Source organism: Oreochromis aureus, linkage group 3 (assembly GCF_013358895.1).
Source record: "Oreochromis aureus strain Israel breed Guangdong linkage group 3, ZZ_aureus, whole genome shotgun sequence".
In the NCBI taxonomy this organism is placed as follows: domain Eukaryota; kingdom Metazoa; phylum Chordata; class Actinopteri; order Cichliformes; family Cichlidae; genus Oreochromis; species Oreochromis aureus.
In genome coordinates, this window is record NC_052944.1 from 6,586,274 (window position 1) to 6,605,725 (window position 19,452).

Below are 19,452 nucleotides of genomic sequence, written 5' to 3' on the forward strand. Positions count from 1 at the left end.
TCCACAATGCAAACCAGCCATTAGACCTGAATTACATAAAAGCAGACAGACATCATATCAGAATCTGAAGCTGAAGAATGTCATTGTTTTTTTTAATAACATATGCATACTTTTTATTCAAGCGCAACAAGATTTTAGAGACTAAATAAAAGAAACGCTGTATAAACGCTGTCCAAAAACACCAACAGCACCTTCTCTGGGTCCAAGCTCGTGTAACTGAATGGTTACCATGTGTTTTCTGGGCTACAGGAACAGTGTTATCAGCACACAGTTCAACACCAGCATGCACCATTAGGTCACATAGCAGACTAATTGACAGGTTTTTTTGTGAATGTCTTGCACATTTCATGAAGACAACGTATGTATTGTGAGAACAGAGCTCTGTGGTAAGCCTGTCTGCAGTCCTAACACAGTGCTGCTAGGAGAAACATGCCTGTGTCACAACATTATGGCAAAGTGGCATCAGTCCAAAGACGTGCAGTTAGTGGGGACATGTTCACTGGAAACGCTAAATTGCCCATAGGTGTGAATGTGTGCGAATGGTTCAATTCAATTCAATTTTATTTATATAGCGCCAAATCACAACAAAAGTCGCCTCAAGGCGCTTTATATTGTACAGTAGATCGCACAATAATAAATACAGAGAAAACCCCAACAATCATATCATATGACCCCCTATGAGCAAGCACTTTGGCGACAGTGGGAAGGAAAACTCCTTTTAACAGGAAGAAACCTCCGGCAGAACCAGGCTCAGGGAGGGGCGGGGCCATCTGCTGCGACCGGTTGGGGTGAAGAAGGAAAACAGGATGAAAGACATGCTGTGGGAGAGAAACAGAAATTAATAACAGATATGATTCGATGCAGAGAGGTCTATTAACACATAGTGAGTGGCTGGAAAGGAAAAACTCAATGCATCATGGGAATCCCCGGCAGCCTACGTCTATTGCAGCATAACTAAGGGAGGATTCAGGGTCACCTGGTCCAGCCCTAACTATATGCTTTAGCAAAAAGGAAAGTTTGAAGCCTAATCTTAAAAGTAGAGATAGTGTCTGTCTCCTGAATCCAAACTGGAAGCTGGTTCCACAGAAGAGGGGCCTGAAAACTGAAGGCTCTCCCTCCCATTCTACTTTTAAATACTCTAGGAACAGCAAGTAGGCCTGGAGAGCGAGAGCGAAGTGCTCTAATAGGGTGATATGGTACTACAAGGTCATTAAGATAAGATGGGGCCTGATTATTTAAGACCTTGTATGTGAGGAGCAGGATTTTGAATTCAATTCTGGATTTAACAGGAAGCCAATGAAGGGAAGCCAAAACAGGAGAAATATGCTCTCTCTTTCTAGTCCCTGTCAGTACTCTTGCTGCAGCATTTTGGATCAGCTGAAGACTTTTCAGTGAGTTTTTAGGACATCCTGATAATAGTGAATTACAGTAGTCCAGCCTGGAAGTAATAAATGCATGAACTAGTTTTTCAGCATCACTCTGAGACAGGATATTTCTAATTTTAGAGATGTTGTGCAAATGGAAGAAAGCAGTCTTACATATTTGTTTAATATGTGCATTGAAGGACATGTCCTGGTCAAAAATGACTCCAAGGTTCCTCACAGTGTTAGTGGAGGCCAAGGTAATGCCATCCAGAGTAAGAATCTGGTTAGATACCATATTTCTAAGATTTTCAGGGCCAAGTACAATAACCTCAGTTTTATCTGAATTAAGAAGCAGAAAGTTAGCGGCCATCCAGGTCTTTATGTCTTTAAGACATTCCTGCAGTTTAACTAATTGGTGTGTGTTACCTGGCTTCATGGACAGATAGAGCTGCGTGTCATCTGCATAGCAGTGAAAATTTATGCTATGTCTTCTAATGATGCTGCCTAGGGGAAGCATGTATAATGTAAATAGAACTGGTCCTAGCACTGAGCCCTGTGGAACTCCATAATTGACCTTAGTGGGTGAAGAGGACTCTTCATTTACTTGAACAAATTGGAGTCTATTAGATAGATATGATACAAACCACTGCAGTGCAGTACCTGTAATACCTACAGCATGTTCTAATCGCTCTAATAGGATATTATGGTCAACAGTATCGAACGCAGCACTGAGGTCTAGCAGGACAAGCACAGAGATGAGTCCACTGTCAGAGGCCATAAGAAGATCATTTGTAACCTTCACTAAAGCTGTTTCTGTGCTGTGATGAGCTCTGAAACCTGACTGAAACTCTTCAAATAAGCCATTCCTCTGCAGATGATCTGTTAGCTGTTTGACAACTACTCTTTCAAGGATTTTTGATATGAAAGGAAGGTTGGAGATTGGCCTATAATTAGCTAAGACAGCTGGGTCTAGAGACGGCTTTTCAAGTAAAGGTTTAACTACAGCCAGCTTGAAGGCCTGTGGTACATAGCCGATTATTAGAGATAGGTTGATCATATTTAAGATTGAAGAATTAATTAATGGCAGGACTTCTTTGAGCAGTTTTGTAGGAATGGGGTCTAAAAGACACGTTGATGGTTTGGAGGAAGTAATTATTGAAGTTAACTCAGAAAGATCAATTGGAGAAAAAGAGTCTAAATGAATAGCAATGGTACTAAGAGTAGCTGTAGACGATATTACATCTGTCGGATGATTATTGGTAATTTTTTCTCTAATGATAAAAATTTTATTTGTGAAGAAGTTCATGAAGTCATTACTAGTTAACGTTAAAGGGATGGTTTGCTCAGTAGAGCTCTGACTTTTTGTCAGCCTGGCTACAGTGCTGAAGAGAAACCTGGGGTTGTTCTTATTTTCTTCAATCAGTGATGAATAGTAAGATGTTCTGGCTTTGCGGAGGGCTTTCTTATAAAGCAGCAAACTATTTCTCCAGGCTAAATGATGATCCTCTAAATTTGTGACATGCCATTTCCTCTCCAGCTTACGAGTCATCTGCTTTAGGCTACGTGTTTGAGAATTATACCACGGAGTCAGGTACTTCTGATTTGAGACCTTAGTTTTCACAGGAGCTACAGTATCCAGAGTCGTACGTAGTGAGGAGGTAAAATTATTAACAAGATAATCGACCTCTGTTGGAGTAGCGTTCAGATAGCTGCTCTGCTCTGTGTTGGTACAGGGCATTGAAGATGATAACAGTGGGTGGATTATATTCTTAAACTTAGTTACAGCACTTTCAGAAAGACATCTACTGTGATAAAGTCTACTCTCCACTGCTGTGTAATCAATTATTGTAAATGTAAATGTTATCAGGAAATGATCAGACAGGAGAGGGTTTTCAGGAAACACTGTTAAATGTTCAGTTTCTATGCCATATGTTAAAACAAGATCTAGAGTGTGATTAAAGTGGTGGGTGGGTTCTTTTACATTTTGAGAGAAGCCAATTGAGTCTAATAACAGATTAAATGCCATGTTGAGGCTGTCATTTTTAGCATCTACATGGATGTTAAAATCACCCACAATAATTATTTTATCTGAGCTGAGCACTAAATCAGATAAAAAGTCTGAGAAATCAGAGAGAAACTCTGTGTAAGGCCCAGGTGGACGATAGATGATAACAAGTAAGACTGGTTTCTGAGTTTTACAGCTGGGTTGGACGAGGCTAAGCATCAGGCTTTCAAATGAATTAAAAGTCTGTCTTGGTCTTTCGTTAATTAATAGACTGGTGTGAAAAATTGCTGCCACACCGCCCCTCGGCCTGTGCTTCGAGGTTTCTGGTAGTTAGAATGACTCGGGGTGTTGATTCATTTAAACTAACATAATCATCCGGCTGCAACCAGGTTTCTGTAAGGCAGAGTAAATCGATTTGTTGATCAATTATTAAGTCATGTGCTAACAGAGACTTGGAGGAGAGAGACCTAATATTTAATAATCCACATTTCACTGTTTTACTCTTTGGTTCAGATGTGGATACTGTATTGTTCTTTCTTTTTGATTTTTATGTTTAAGTTGTTTATTGCTGGTTTTAGTTTGTTTTTGTCTGTTTGGGAGCTGACACAGTCTCAATGAAGATGGGTTTTTGGGGGTAGCAGGAGGAGAGAAGCTGCAGAGAGGAGTGTAAGACTGCAACTCTGCTTCCTGGTCCCAACTCTGGATAGTCATATTTTGGGGGATTTAATAAATTGGTCCATATTTCTAGAAATGAGAGCTGCTCCATCCAAAGTGGGATGGATGCCGTCTCTCCTAACAAGACCAGGTTTCCTCTAGAAGGTTTGCCAATTATCTATGAAGCCCACATCGTTTCTGGGACACCACTCAGACAGCCAGCAATTTAAGGAGAACATGCGGCTACATGTCACTCCTGGTCTGATTGGGGAGGGACCAGAGAAAACTACAGAGTCCGACATTGTTTTGGCAAAGTTGCACACCGATTCAATATTGATTTTAGTGACCTCCGATTGGCGTAACCGGGTGTCATTACTGCCGACGTGAATTATGATCTTACTGTATTTACGTTTACCCTTAGCCAGCAGTTTTAAATTTCCCTCAATGTCGCCTGCTCTGGCCCCTGGAAGACAATTGACTATGGTTGCCGGTGTCTCTAGCTTCACATGTCTGAGAACAGAATCACCAATTACCAGAGTTTGACCCCGGCGGGTGTGTCGCCGAGTGGGGAAAAAACGCAGTTAGACACATGAACAGGTTGGTGGTGTACCTGGGGCTTCTGTTTAAGACTATGCTTCCTCCTCACCGTCACCCAACCGCCTCTTTTCCCAGCTGCTTGGGGTCTGCCGGGGAACAGCTAGCGGGGCCTACGCTATCTTCGGCTGCACCAGCTACAGGGACCTGGCTAGCTACGGGTGAATGAAGGGTGCGAAGCCGAGTCTCCAATTCAGTAATCCTGGCCTCCAGAGCTGCAAATATGCTACATTTGTTACAGGTATCATTACTGCTAAAGGAGGCCGAGGAGTAACTAAACATCTGACACAATGAGCAGGAAAGTGCAGGAGGGACAGGTGAAGTAGCCATGGTGCTAACGAGTCGGCTACGAGCTAAGCTAGCGAAACAGTAAAGAGACAGTGAGTGAATACTTTGGCTATAAATTAGGTAGTGAGCACACAGAAAGGGTGATTCAGATGAAGCACGTGAAGATTATACTATGAAAAAGGGATGTATCAAAAGATTTAAATTAAATTGCTAAGCAGAAAAGCTACTCAGAAACACCACTGTGTTTGAGCAGGAACAGGAAGTGATACTCTACCGCAGAGCGAGCGAACACCAAGTGGAGGACGGATGCATGGATGGATGGATGGATGGACGGGGTGGATGGTTGTCTGTGTCTATGTGTTAGCCCTGCCACAATCTGGCTACCTGTCCAGGGTGCACCCCGCCTCTCGCCCTAAGACAGCAGGGACAGGCTCCAGCCCCCTGCAACCCTGAAAAAGGATAAGCGGAAGTAGACGGACAGACAGACGGATGGATGGATGGACGGACGGATGCATGGATGGATGGATGGACGGACGGATGGATGGATGCATGGATGGACGGATGGATGGATGGATGGACGGACAGATGCATGGATGGACGGACGGATGCATGGAAGGACGGATGGATGGACGGATGGATGGACGGACGGATGGATGCATGGACGGATGGATGGACGGAGGGATGCATGGACGGATGGATGCATGGATGGACGGATGGATGCATGGATGGACGGACGGATGCATGGATGGACGGATGCATGGATGGATGGATGCATGGACGGACGGATGCATGGATGGACGGACGGATGCATGGATGGACGGACGGATGGATGGATGGATGCATGGACGGATGGATGGATGGATGGACGGACGGATGCATGGACGGACGGACCGATGGATGCATGGATGGATGGACGGACGGATGCATGGATGGATGGACGGACGGATGCATGGATGGATGGACGGACGGATGCATGATGGATGGACGGACGGATGGAAGGACGGATGGATGGACGGATGCATGGATGGACGGGTGGATGGACGGGGTGGATGGATGGATGGACGTACGGGGTGGACGGATGGATGGATGGATGGATGGATGGATGGATGGATGGATGGACGGACGGATGCATGGATGGATGGACGGACAGATGGATGGATGGGTGGGCGGACGGGTGGATGGATGGATCGATGGATGGATGGCATCGGTTTATCTTTAATCTCAAGATTTACTAATCATACAAGAATTCTGTTGTGCTGTTTTGGAAGGTTGTATGAACAGGTTCAGCTCAGGTTTAACAAGCATCACTTAACCATCCATGAGAATTTATTTAGTTTTTCTTGTTTTGTTTCTTGTTTTTTCTTTATGACTGTTTCACAGCAACTCGCCATCAGGCTCCCAGATTCTCTTCCGATATTTGAACTGCTGGTGTTGGCAACAGATGAGTTTCCTCAGCTGTGTGTTGGAGTTAGAGACTGTAGTAATGATAAACCACCAACCGGCCAACAGCTCAGGTTTGATATTATAGAGCTGAACGGTGCTCCTGTTCCAGTGCCAGGTAGGACCGTTTCTGAATTTCTCTGCTGACTTCCTGAAGCTTCAAGCTTCAACTTGTTTCAACAGGCTTCCTTGTTTCCATGCGTCAGGAGATAGTGGAGCACTCAGAGCTGTGCAGGTAACCCAGCTGGACCGAGACACTGTTCTCATCACCTTGGAAAGTAAGTCCCCTCGCATATTGTCAATACTTCAAATGTCTTTCGTGCTCATTCTCAATCCGTGTACCGTTTGGACAGGAACTGTAAAGATCGTGAACCTGCAAGGCCTTCCATCCAGACAGCTGGCTGCAGAAATAGTCTTTGACTTCCCCATTGAAACACTAGGTAGAAATAATGATGTGACAAACAGAGTGAATGAGAGCTGATGTCTGTCCTGAAAGCTGAGTGACACCTCCTGTTCTGTCAGTCTGCTTGCAGGACAGTGTGCTGGCGTTCTGGAAGCATGGCCTCAAAGGGAGGAGTTTCCATTCAGATGAGGTGATGAACTAGTAAATTCATCCAACGTTGGCTGAGCTCGTATCATGTGCTTATCATATTTGTTCTAAGTCATTACACATGTGAATTTTCACTTTATGTGCAGGTAACACAAGAAATTACAGATGAGAGTCGTGTGTTCAGAGTTCTGGGAACAAACAGGTATGTTAACAGTATGCTGACAAGAGTTATCAATCACTGTGAGAAACTAGTAATCCTAGTACATCAGAAGTAATCAGGATAGTATTTTTCTTGATACTATTGTTAAGTGACCTGGAAGCGGTTTTTCAGAGTAGCATGTGGAAGTAGCATGAATACTCCTAGCATTAATGGTAGCATTAAAGCAGGAGTCACACTAGAGTGTTTGTTCTGTTGATTACTCAAATCCAAGGATTAAGGAAATGCAGCCTATGTGTTTGCATGCAGCCCTCCAAAAAAAACCCCAGCCATTAAAGTTACCAACTACCGTCTACAGAAAACTACTTTCCTTAGTGCTAATTTTCTTTATGCTAGTGCCAAATCACAACAATAGCCACTTCAACACACTGTATATTGTAAGGTAAAGACCCTGTAATTATGGTGCACAAAGGTGAAAAACGCCCTTTTAGCAGGAGGAAACCTGAACCAGGCTCGGGGAGGGGCGGGTATCTGCTGCGATCGGTTGGGGGGTGAGAGGAGGAAGACGGGACAAAGACAATCTGGGGAAGAGAGCCAGAGAATATTCTCAACTAATGATTCAATGCAGAGAGGTGTATAAACAGATAGTGAGTGAAAAGGGTGACTGAAGAATAAACACTTGGTGCATCACGGGAACCCGCCAGCTGCCTAGACTTAGGCTAACTAAGGGAGGATTCAGGGAAGAAAGGAAAGTTGTAATCCTAATCTTAAAAGTAGAGAGGGTGTCTGTCTCCCAAACCCAAACTTGAAGCTGGTTCCACAGAAGTGGTGGCTGTAGCTCAGGTGGGGGAGCAGGTCACCTACTCCCCGTCTGCATGCCAGATATCCTGCATGAAAGTTGCTCTCCGGTGCATCCGTCAGAGTATGAATGGGTGTGAACGGGTGAATGAGGCAAGTGCTTTGAGTGCTCAGAGTAGAAAAGCACTATATAAGAACCGGTCCATTTACCATTTACCAAGAGGGGCCTGGAAACCGAAGGGTCTGGCTCCCATTTTACTTTTAAATACTCAGAGCGAAGTGCTCTAATGGGGTGATATGGTACTATAAGGTCATTAAGATAAGACAGGGGCTGATTATTTAAGACCTTGTGTGTGAGGATTTTGACTCTTCCATTCTGGATAAAACAGGGAGCCAATAAATGTTCTGTTTCTAGTCAATGTCAGGACTCTCGCTGCAGCATTTTGGATTAACTGAGAGCTTTTAGGACATCCTGATAATACCCTCAGCACTTTGTGGGGGGAGGGGACATTAACACCAGGTTCTCTCAAACAATTGACACATAACCTGCCAAAATGAATAATTCCAGTAACTACAAGTGTGTGTGTTTACATTTGGATCGTATAGATATCTGGCATTAAAACTCAGTCTTCAGAAAATGTCCTTTTCTTTTTGATTTCTTTCAGAGCAGTCTGGAATAGATTTTTGACTAGATAATTAAAACTAATAATAATATATTACTATATTATATTACTAAAAAATCCAGGACACCCCTGTTGATCCAGTAGCTTTTAATGAAGTTTGAAATAAGAATCGTGGTGAGTTCATTAGAAATATTTCCCCCTTTTGTTTTTTAAATCAGTCATTACTAGAATCATCTGAAGTGCAAAAACGGTGGGATTATATATGAGAAGGACGGACTCAAAGACGGTCGTGCATCACATATATATTACATAGATGTCCAAAATCAATGCATCATTAATGAAACTGAAACAAAAGTACTGAATTTCACGTGGAAGACCAAACCTTAGCATTCAGGAAAGTCTTATACAGGAGCAAAGATAATGGAAGTTACCCGGAGTTTTCCACTGTGGAACCAGGAATAACAGCTTAAACATGTTGTTGGATTTCTGTGATCTAAATCATTGTCAGCCTGGCAGGCAAATAGCGTGGACACCAAAGTTTGTGAACGTGATAACCTGAGAACAAAGACATGTAGGATTTTAAATCTGTACCATAGGTGTGTCTACTGGGAGGCTGAGGCTTAGCACTGGTGGCTGCCAGTACTAAGTATTATTGTACAACTGTGCCAACCCTTATTTAGTGGATCTTATCTTCTTTCCTTGTGTTTCAGTTAATTTTTACTCAAACTGGGTGTAGAAGGAATCCTCGCAAAGGTTTCTTTTGCTTCTGTGTTATGTTTGATGTATTTCTCAGCTCTTTGCTTCCTTTTTTCTACTTTAAACTTGTTTGTATGCTGTTGTGTAAATGTTCACACTTATCATAAAGTTTAAAAAAGTAGTAGGCGTGGTAATGAGCAGGAACAGGAGTAAAACACGAGAGTAGACCCAGTAAGTGTACCAGTACTGTACCAGTGTGTAGCATTAAAAGTCAAACTAGAGTGGTTGTAGTATCAGTAGTGTTAGTACTAGAGGTGGGAGGAGTAGCAGCAGGTGGAGGCACTGGCTTTAGGTTAGTACTGCCTTTCTCTGGTTCTGCTTTACAACTTCTCTCCTTCTCATTTGCTGATAATGTGCAGAGACATCATCCTTCAGAGCACACCGACTGATGACCCGTCAGCACTGAGCAGCCTGTACATCCTGACAGGACACGAAAGCAGCTACTGAGAGAGGACGCGGGGCTTCTCCTTGGACGGTGTTACCAAAGAAAAGCACAGCCTGTCTGTAACTGCGGGGTAGAAACGATGCTCTGTTTCACCGAGGCTGTGCCAGAAAACGGTTCAATGCTGGGAATGACAAATGTTAGGAAGGGATCCTGCTGACTGTCCAGCCTTCACCTGTACACAAGACACCTGTCAAGGTCCTCGTTGGGGTTATAGTTGATAAAGTTTTCTAGCTTTTCTTGTCTATTCATCTTACCTGCGTAAATCAGACCTTTCTGTTAAAGCTAATGCAGACTCCACTGATCTGCCCGCTCAGTTTGGACAGGAGAATAACCTGAACATGGCCTCGGGACATCGTCGTACTGAGTCAGGTTTTCTTCTTGATCAGACTGAGTGGGGCAGACTGACACTGCACAGAAATGACTGAGTGTGTTTTGGTGCCTCAACATTCAGTCATATTCTGTAAAGCCATTTTCTGTCTGCATGCTGCACATAAACTATTTGGACCGGAGTGCTGTGACACCTACACCTTACACCTGCAGGAGCTGCTCAGCCATAGAAAGCTGTTCTGTGAAGTGCACGGCTTTTTTGCCAGTGTTGATTTTATGGGTTTAATGTAATAACTAATTTTTCACATCATCGTCTGAGTCGTAATCCCAACGAGGAAACCTGGAATGTAAAACTCGATGGACGCTCCAGCTGAAGAGTGAAGTGTCAGACTTTTAATGTGTCTTTCGAGCTTTAGCATACTTACAACGGCAGAAACAGTGCCACGTCTAAAACATAGGAGCCATCTTCATCTCATTCTTCACATTTCATGCAAGTTTTTTCTCATCCTCAGATGACCAGAATTTGGTTTGCTGACTTCATTCAGTCACACCATACTAGAGCATAAAAAGTGGAAATAAACTGGTCAGTAAGAAAGTGTGATGCTTGAAAGTATAGCGTAAGGACAGCAGCTGTGTTCCATGTGCTGTGTAACGCTGCATTAACAGCTGATATGATGACATCTTTAAAGAGCTGTGAAGGAATTATCAGTGCTAACACAACCTTAAGCACGTGATGTGACCGTATTCCACTCCTTACACTTTCCTTACTTAAAGACAAAAAAGTACAGTTAGCAAGAAGCTTTGAGATCAAGGCAGTGTTATTGTATGCTAACCACCTGGGTGGTGCAGCCTGTCCTGATAAAAAGTGAATGTGGTCACATTATACTTGTGCTCGTTTAACTAAAATGAAAAAATAAAATAAACATTCCACTACATGGGTAAAGATATTTATATTTATGGAAAGGATACTATAAAAGTAACACTGGCCTTTCCATGAGAGAAACTTGAAGTACAGTATGCATATTGAGATTAATGTTTTTTTAATATGTTTTTGCTACTATGTGAAGATGTGATGTTATTAACAACACAGAATAGACAGAAATAAAGATTTTCATATCTCTTGGAGTTTTATGAAGAGTTTGTTGGGTTGTTCTTCTTTGAATGTGTGGATCGATGCTTCTACGATTTATATCTTAATCCTTCAATTTGTAAAAAACATTTTGAATTCCGTTTGAGAAGATAAATGAAGGTTCTTGCGTTCAAGTGGAGGCTCTAGCAGACTGAGAAAGTAACTGCATTTAACACTTTTACCACCGGCTTGTGTAATAAAACCCACCTTATGCCTTCGGGTGAAGTCTTAACCCTGGTTAAACATTCTGTGATAAAAGATACATCTCGAAAAGTAAATATCAGTCTAGGGTATCATATGATTCTCACATCTAAATAATCAATTGGAGGCTATGGGAAATACACTGGGCCTGTAAACGCTTATGTATCTGCGTACTTAAATGTTAAAACACCATGCAATAAAACCAACACAAGATCTCAGTTTTAAATACCACTGATATTTATCAGAGTATTACACTCTCCCCCCACCAAATAAAAGCATGCCCTTATGACTTTGCACCTTGAAAACATAAACCATTATGGCACAACTGGTGAGTAAAACACACAACTAAGCAAAGATGGGTGTACCTATCCACTTGTAAATACAAGAGACATATTTCACTGTAGGGGCTGCTACAACACTGGGATGACCTGGTTCATCATAAGTTAACCTTAAAGGAGCCCTCCTTAACCTCTGAGGTCTGGTCTTAACGTCAAAGTCAGGATTAGTCTCAGAGTTGAGTTCAGTGTCTTCTTCTGGCAAGAGAATGTCTTCAGTCAGTGTTTTGTCCTTGTCAGTCTCTTCGTGATTCTCGCAAGTCTCTGGTAGTTCAGTTTCGGTTGTCTCAGTAGACTCAAATTCATTTATACTGTCCATTTCAGGTTCCTCCACACATTCCTGTGTTACTCCCAGCTCAACTGTTTTTGGTCGTTCAGTCAAGTCGCTTAAGGAAATATCCAAATCCAGACTGAACGGTTCCAGAGTATCATCATCCATGTTGTTTCTGAGAGGTTCAACAGTTGAATCATACCAAAGTCCGTAGTCCTCATCCTCTGAGTCAGTGTACTCTTTCCCAACTTGAACATAGATCCACAGGTAATCTGGCTTCACGCCCAAACATAAGAAAATAGGGAGAGAATCCTGTAGCTTCATTAGAAGTGCAATTATAAGCATGAACCAAATGAACAATGTGCTGACTCCATTTTTTCTTTTTGTTCATGTCCAACAATGTCCTATTAAACCTCTCGGGTTGGGGGTCTCCTTGAGGATGATAGGGCGTCGTTCTTGATTTTTCAACTCCAAGTGAACTCAAAACTTCATGGACAAGACGACTTTCAAAATCTCTGCCCTGATCACTGTGCATCCTCTGTGGCAATCCATAATGAACAAAATACTTCTCCAGCAGCACTTTTGCAACTGTAGAGGCTTTCTGGTCTTTTGTTGGAAAAGCCTGAGCATAGCGAGTGTAGTGATCAGTAATGACCAGAACATTTTCTGTGTTGCTCGAATCAGGCTCAATGGACAGAAAGTCCATACAAACGAGGTCAAATGGTCCATCACTTTGCAAATGCGACAAAGGTGCACTCTCTTGGGTAGAGTCTTTCTTTTATGCACCTCTCACAAGACTTGCAATACTCTTCAATCTCTGACTTCATCCGAGGCCAGTAAAACCGATCTTTAATCAGGCCGTATGTCTTGTCGAGGCCCAAATGACCTGAGTCATCGTGCAGTGATTTCAGTACGGTGGTTCTGTACTTTACCTGGTAGTACCAACTGAGAACAGCGTGATTTACCTGGAGGAGTTACAATGCGATACATCACTCCTTTCTGCATCTTTAACCTGTCCCACTCTCTCAACAGCAAAGAGCAAGTTGGATGCTTGGTCTTGTCAACTTGGTTGCTATTGCCATTACTCAGAGCTGACCACACTTGTCCTATGCCAGGATCTTCCCGCTGAGCGGTTGACAACTCAGTAAGACTCACAAAGGGCATATTTTTAACACTCAAAGAAGCCAGATTGCAATAAGCTTGTGGGATAGCTTGTAGAGAAATGCCCAAAGGGTCAATGGCTCTTTCAGAGTTTGGATTTCTGTGCTTTATCACCACAGACATTTGACACATGGCTCTCACGCCTGCTGCAGGAATGTCGTTCCACTCTGACTTGTGTATTGAACTCGGATGTGGGCGGTGAGAGAGAGCGTCGGCATCAATGTTTTGGACTCCTGATCTGTACTTGAGACTGAAGTCATATGTGGATAGGGCAGCAAGCCAACGGTGACCCGTCGCGTCTAGCTTGGCAGACGTTAGCACATATGTCAGAGGGTTGTTGTCTGTCCTCACCTCAAACTTGGTCCCATACAGATAGTCATGCAGTTTGTCCACTACCGCCCACTTCAGCGCCAAAAATTCCAATTTATGAGCTGGGTAATTCTTCTCTGAAGGAGTCAAACTCCGACTGACGAAAGCCACAGGTCTTAATCCTTCACCCTGATCCTGGTACAACACTCCTCCTAGCCCTTCCCGGCTAGCGTCTACATGTAGCACATAAGGTAGCTGAGGATTCGCAAAAGCCAACACAGGAGCTTGGGTAAGTCGTCGCTTCAGCTCCTCGAAGGCGGCTTCACATTCTTCACTCCATCGACTACCAAAAGGCTCGGAGGGGTTAAGGTAAGTGCTATCCTGCTTTTCCTTTGTTTTCTTCTTTGCAGCTGGGGGGTAACCGGACAACAGTTGGTTCAATGGGTGAGCTACCTTGGAATAATCCTTCACGAAGCGCCTGTACTACCCACAGAATCCAAGAAATGACCATAATGCAGTCACAGTGTTGGGTCTCGGCCATGTGGTTACAGCTTCAGTCTTCTTTGGATCGGTAGATACCCCATCTTGAGATATAATGTGTCCAACATAAGTTACTGATGGCTGACAAAACTGGCATTTATCCAGTGACAACTTCAGTCTTTCGTCCCTCAAACGGTCAAGCACCTTTAGCAACCTGATCTCATGCTCCTCAAGCGTTGCTCCAAACACAGTGAGATCGTCGAGATAAACCAATACCTCAAGCAGGTTCATGTCTCCAACAGTCTGTTCCATTACCCGCTGAAATGTAGCAGGAGCCCCTGTCACTCCCTGTGGCATTCTTTCAAATTGGAAGAATCCAGCCGGGCAAATGAATGCTGTCTTGTCTTTGTCGGAGTCTGCCATAGGCACTTGATAATATCCACTCCGAAGATCAAGCACACTAAACCACTTGCTTCCACTGAGACAGGCCAAAGCATCTTCGATTCTTGGCACCGTGTATTGGTCTGGGACAGTGCGGCGGTTTAGAGTCCGGAAATCCACACACATCCTTATTTTCCCATTCTTCTTCCTCACGACCACAATGGGTGAGGCATAAGGACTGCGTGACTCTGTAACAACACCAGCGTTTTTTAGCTGCGATAGATGCTGTCTCAATGCCTCCACGTCTGCAGGCGGCAGCCGACGAGACCTCTCGCAAAATGGTTTGTCCTCTGTGGTTTGGATAGTGTGCTGGGTGCTCTTACTGCATCCTACATCAAACTCATGCAGAGAGAAAACCTCACTCCGTTCCATCATTTTTGTCACCAATCTTTCTTTCCACTCCTTAGGAACTGGTGAGTCTCCAAAGTTAAAAGAAGAGGAGCTCAACTTTCCAGGTGACTCAACTTCAGACTCTTCCTTCCCAGGTGGAGATGACACAACGTCGACGGGAAACAGATGAGCTACTGGCGTACCTCTGGTCAAGGTAATTTCCCGCGCTGACATGTTTCTAACTAGAACAGTGATTCTTTTAGCCGTCACACCAGCGGAGGTCTGCAACTCTGGTCTCACCAGGAGTCCATCGGGAAACCGTGACTCATTCGCAGGGTCATCAGGTGAGTCTACAAGGATTGTCTGAGTGCTCAGCGCTCCCTGAAACTTTGGTGCCCCAGTCACTTTGGCGACTCCCCCAGGCCGTATGGTGACAGGTTTGGTTTGAGTGAACCACACGGTTCCTCTCTGGTTATTGTCAGTATCAGGTGGTAGAACTGAGATCTCACTGAAAACTTTTCTGAAGACTGGGTGAATGTGCATGGATCTCACAAAGTTTTCTCCTCCCTTTTCCCTGCAGTGGCTAAGCAATCGCCTCACAGTGGGTGTGTTTGTGCCAACAAGCAGGGAAGCTTCACCTCTCACAACTGGGTCAGGACATACCAACACAAGTGCATCAATGGTCTCACTCACGCCTACGTCTGCTTCCAAAAACTCCAGCCTAAGTGACAAATAGCCATCATAAGGGTACTCGGCGGAACTAAGACCCCATATTGCCAAAGTGTCGATAGACGTCAATGGCAGGTGTGTCAAATATCTGTCGTAGAAGGATCTGTACAGCAGGGTTACTTGAGAACCAGAATCGAGTATGGCTTTAGAGTAGATGCCTTCGATCTGTACTGACACTACAGAGCTAGGGCCCACTAAGCCTGCAGGTACAGTGTCGTTCACTTTTCCATCTACGTTGCTGCACTTGGTGGAACGCTTTACAACCACCGGGATGCCAGGCCGTTCCTCTACTGGATCCCGCGGTAGTTTCCCGATTTCTTTGTCAGTTTAATGAGGCGCTTATTGACTTTGAGTAGGTTTTCTTCACCTTCACATTCTCTCTTAAAATGTCCATCCTCCCCACATCTATAGCAAAATATTCCAGGTTTATCCTCTTGATAGCCAGACCTTTGTGGGGTAGCATTTTTTTTATAAGGTGTCTTGGCAGGGATTTCTAGTTGTGGGATCTGGGTGTCTGGATGGGAGGCAACTGTAGCAGCTTTAAGACTAAGCATCTCAGCTTTCATGACACTTATCTCTTTTTTCAGCTTTGCTACTTCAGGATCGACTTCTTGTTCAGGTGCCGACTTGGAAACAGGAGTTACAGACTGTGGTTCGTAATATCGTTTCTGCTTTGGAGCATATCCTCTTCCTCCCTTACTTCTTTTAGCAACTCACTGAAAGAAGGGGGTTCTCGCAGCTTGTGAGTCATACGAAGACGAAGTGCAATCATGTCTTGTTGCAGTGCTCCTCTCACAACCTGCTCCATCCGTAATCGATTCATGTCAGACAGTGCCACGCCTCCTTTTCTGAAAATACAGTGCAGCAGTTTATCCAGCCTCAACAGGTAAGTAGACAGTTTTTCGCCAACATTTTGGTATGTATGTCTAAACTTCACCAGAAGATCAGATGCACTCTCCGTTGTTCCAAAAGCTGTCTCCAAAACTTGCATGTAGTCATATGAAGTTGCAGTGGGCTTCTGCACTCTTAGGAATCTTACAATGTCAGCAGCTGGACCTTTCAGACTTTCCACTATACTCTGTTTCTTTATATTGTCACTGCACTGCCACTCTTCTAGCAGATGTGTTGTCTGCTCTGCCCAGGCATCATACTCTTCCTCCCCGTTGGGTGTAGGTTTCACACCAGAGAACATGCGCAGCTTACGATAGCTCTGAGAATCAACAGATGTGGTGTTACATTTATCCACTAAGGAACTGATGGTATGTATCAGGGCAGTGTTCACGTCAAGGGGTGAGGGCTGAAGTAAGCCACTAACATTAGTAAGAGTTTTACCTTTAGTCTTCGGGAATAACATTAGCTTAGATTGAAACCCGTCATTATCTGTAGGAGCAGTGAGCACATGAGCTGGCCATGGACCGGCCTCCCCAGGAAGTCCAACAACACCAGGTAAGGTTTAATTGGTCAAGTCAGTTGAAGTCTTTATCAGTACAAACTGTGTCTTAGAAGCTACGTCAAGACAACGGTCAACTATCTCGGATTTCCCAAATACTTTGACCTGACTCAAAGCTGATAGCAGAACTGCATCTGTGACATCTGGGTCCACATCACTCAAGACAACTGCATGTTGATAAGCTAACTGCTTCTTTTTGCACCAGGCTTCAATTTCAACGGCTGCCATTTCTCTTTTTTTCAAACAGTACAAGACCTCACAATAAATGTAACCACACTTGACAATTCCCTGTTATTAGCAATGAAAATAATTAAATAATTTCCTTAGCAATCTCAAAAAAAAATAATTGGAAATTAATTCCCTCTCTTTGTTGAATAAAGGAAAACCAGGTCAGTCATAACAAAAATACATCAATCCCGGACGAGCCCCCAAAAATGTAACACTTTTACCACCGGCTCGTGTAATAAAACCCACCTTATGCCTTCAGGTGAAGTCTTAACCCTGGTTAAACATTCTGTGATAAAAGATACATCTCGAAAAGTAAATATCAGTCTAGGGTATCGTATGATTCTCACATCTAAATAATCAATTGGAGGCTATGGGAAATACACTGGGCCTGTAAACGCTTATGTATCTGCGTACTTAAATGTTAAAACACCATGCAATAAAACCAACACAAGATCTCAGTTTTAGAAACTGTATTAAACATTTGCAGGAAACTCACATTCAAACCCTTTTTTTTATGAAGAAGAACGAATATAGAAAATAAAATAGAACCCCCGGGGGATAGGTTTTAGTCTTTCTCTTTTCAACTGTATAATTTTATTTTGAGTGCACTCTTAGTCTATTTCTGTTGGCGCGCTTTAGTTGGAGCTCTTTTTAATAACGATACCTCCGTGTATACATGAAGTCTTGGCCGCATCCGATGAATCACTCGCTCGTTGCGGTAGCAACCGTCTCCGCTCTCAGCAGCTAGCAACGAATCTCCGGTTCCCTCGGTAGTAGCGAGACGTCCTCCGTCAACGTCTCTCTCCCGAGACGACTCTCAAAACTCCTTCTGTCCGTTCAGGCGGTATCTCCTTCAGCAAGGACCGGGGCGTTAGCCTAGCTCCGGCTAGCTAGCGTAACCAAGCTTGCCTCGTGTTCACCAAGCACAAAAGGATACGGGAAGTCCAGCTCAAACGCTCCGATCAATCACCGGAAAGTCCACAGTCTGGTGGTTTGTTGTTGCTGAACAACCTCAACATTGGCGACATACGCAGTCCCGGAGTCTTTGCTCTGTCTACACCATTTTTCACATTCCTCCTTTCCTCCTCTCTTGTTTTCAAGTCTTCTCCCAGAAGTGAAAAAAACTCAAGGCCATGAACTCACGTAACGTAGCGTAAGAAAATAATTTTTAAACCTCTTCTCTTTTTAAAGACATTCACATAATTAAATTATGTTTCAAAGTAACTGATTTTAAACACAACTATTTATGCATTTTCATACATTTATTTATATCAAATATTTATGCAAATTTTAGCTTCACCATGAACTGTAATTTTATCTTTAACTTATTCCCATGAAAAAAAATACAAAATAAATACCACTGATATTTATCAGAGTATTACATGCATAACTGTGTTATTCCTGCACCCATAGCAGCAAGTAAATGAAGGCAGTGATGTTCTCAGATCACTCAGTCAGTCTCTGAACGTCACCTTTATTGTGATCACGCACTTTAAGCTTTCATGCCTGTATTTTTGCACAATTGTGATAATACTGTATTGAAAGAAATCTGTGCACAGACGCACATGGGGTGGCTTTGCTCAGGTAGTAGAGGAAGGTGCTTCAATCCCTGTCTGCATGCCACATATCCCTGGGCAAGATACCAACCCAGAGTTGCTCTCCGAATGTGTGTGAACATTACACAGAAAGTGCTTACAGAGAAAAGTGCTTGCGTACACCTGAATGAGGCAAGTTGTTTAATGTGCTATGAGTACTGTATAAGAACCAGTCCATTTACCATTTACGTCGCCAAAGCACTCAATACTCTCTTTACGAAGTTCTCTGTAGTTTGTTTCTCCAGCACCATATTTGACCGCGGTCAAGTGAGCCCTCACTTACGAAGACAGTCAAGCTAGCCGCATCGCCAGCTGCACCTAAAATGTTGTTGCACTATTCTTATGCATATTACGGTACGGGTGCCGACTGGCTTAGAAACGCAGTCTTTTGTTTCCTGACACTATTGTACTTCACAATCCACTCCCAGTTTTGGTTCATCTCCACTTTTCACCCTGTGATCCACAGCCCAAATTACTGTACGATTCAGAGAAAATTAACAGTAAAATTTACCCAATATACAGTACTGTACTTTTAATATCCTCATCTTTGAGCTCAGATTACAGGAAAACTGTACGAGGTGACACTGATATTTCACTAGATTCTGACTCTGGGTGACCCCCACTCTTCACCCTGTGATCCACACCCAAAATTACTGTACAGTTTCTGAGATTGCTGTGTTAACCCTCTCAAGGCAGGCGTTGCAGATTTGCAACAGTTAAAAGCTAACAACCTGATTACCCCACATACATATTTTATGAGTTTTTTTTACACAGAAGTACCACTGCAGGTAT

General features: G+C 43.5%; 1 protein-coding gene across 10 annotated transcripts in view; it reads left to right on the top strand.

Moving 5' to 3' along the window:
* The window catches only part of LOC120438826 (mitogen-activated protein kinase kinase kinase kinase 2-like), a 94,966-nt gene extending 83,830 nt beyond the window's left edge, over positions 1–11,136 (top strand). For 8 of the 10 annotated variants that reach the window (XM_039609258.1, XM_039609260.1, XM_039609261.1 and 5 more), the window contains 6 exons: positions 6,286–6,463; positions 6,552–6,623; positions 6,699–6,785; positions 6,868–6,938; positions 7,042–7,097; positions 9,589–11,136. In XM_039609258.1, the coding sequence (XP_039465192.1) occupies positions 6,286–6,463; positions 6,552–6,623; positions 6,699–6,785; positions 6,868–6,938; positions 7,042–7,097; positions 9,589–9,676 (552 nt within the window). In that variant the 3' untranslated portion in view covers positions 9,677–11,136. Of the gene's footprint in view, positions 1–6,285; positions 6,464–6,528; positions 6,624–6,698; positions 6,786–6,867; positions 6,939–7,041; positions 7,098–9,588 lie in introns of those variants that run through there. The other 2 variants (XM_039609256.1, XM_039609264.1) reach the window with 2 other exon arrangements.
* The last annotated feature ends 8,316 nt before the right edge of the window (positions 11,137–19,452 follow it).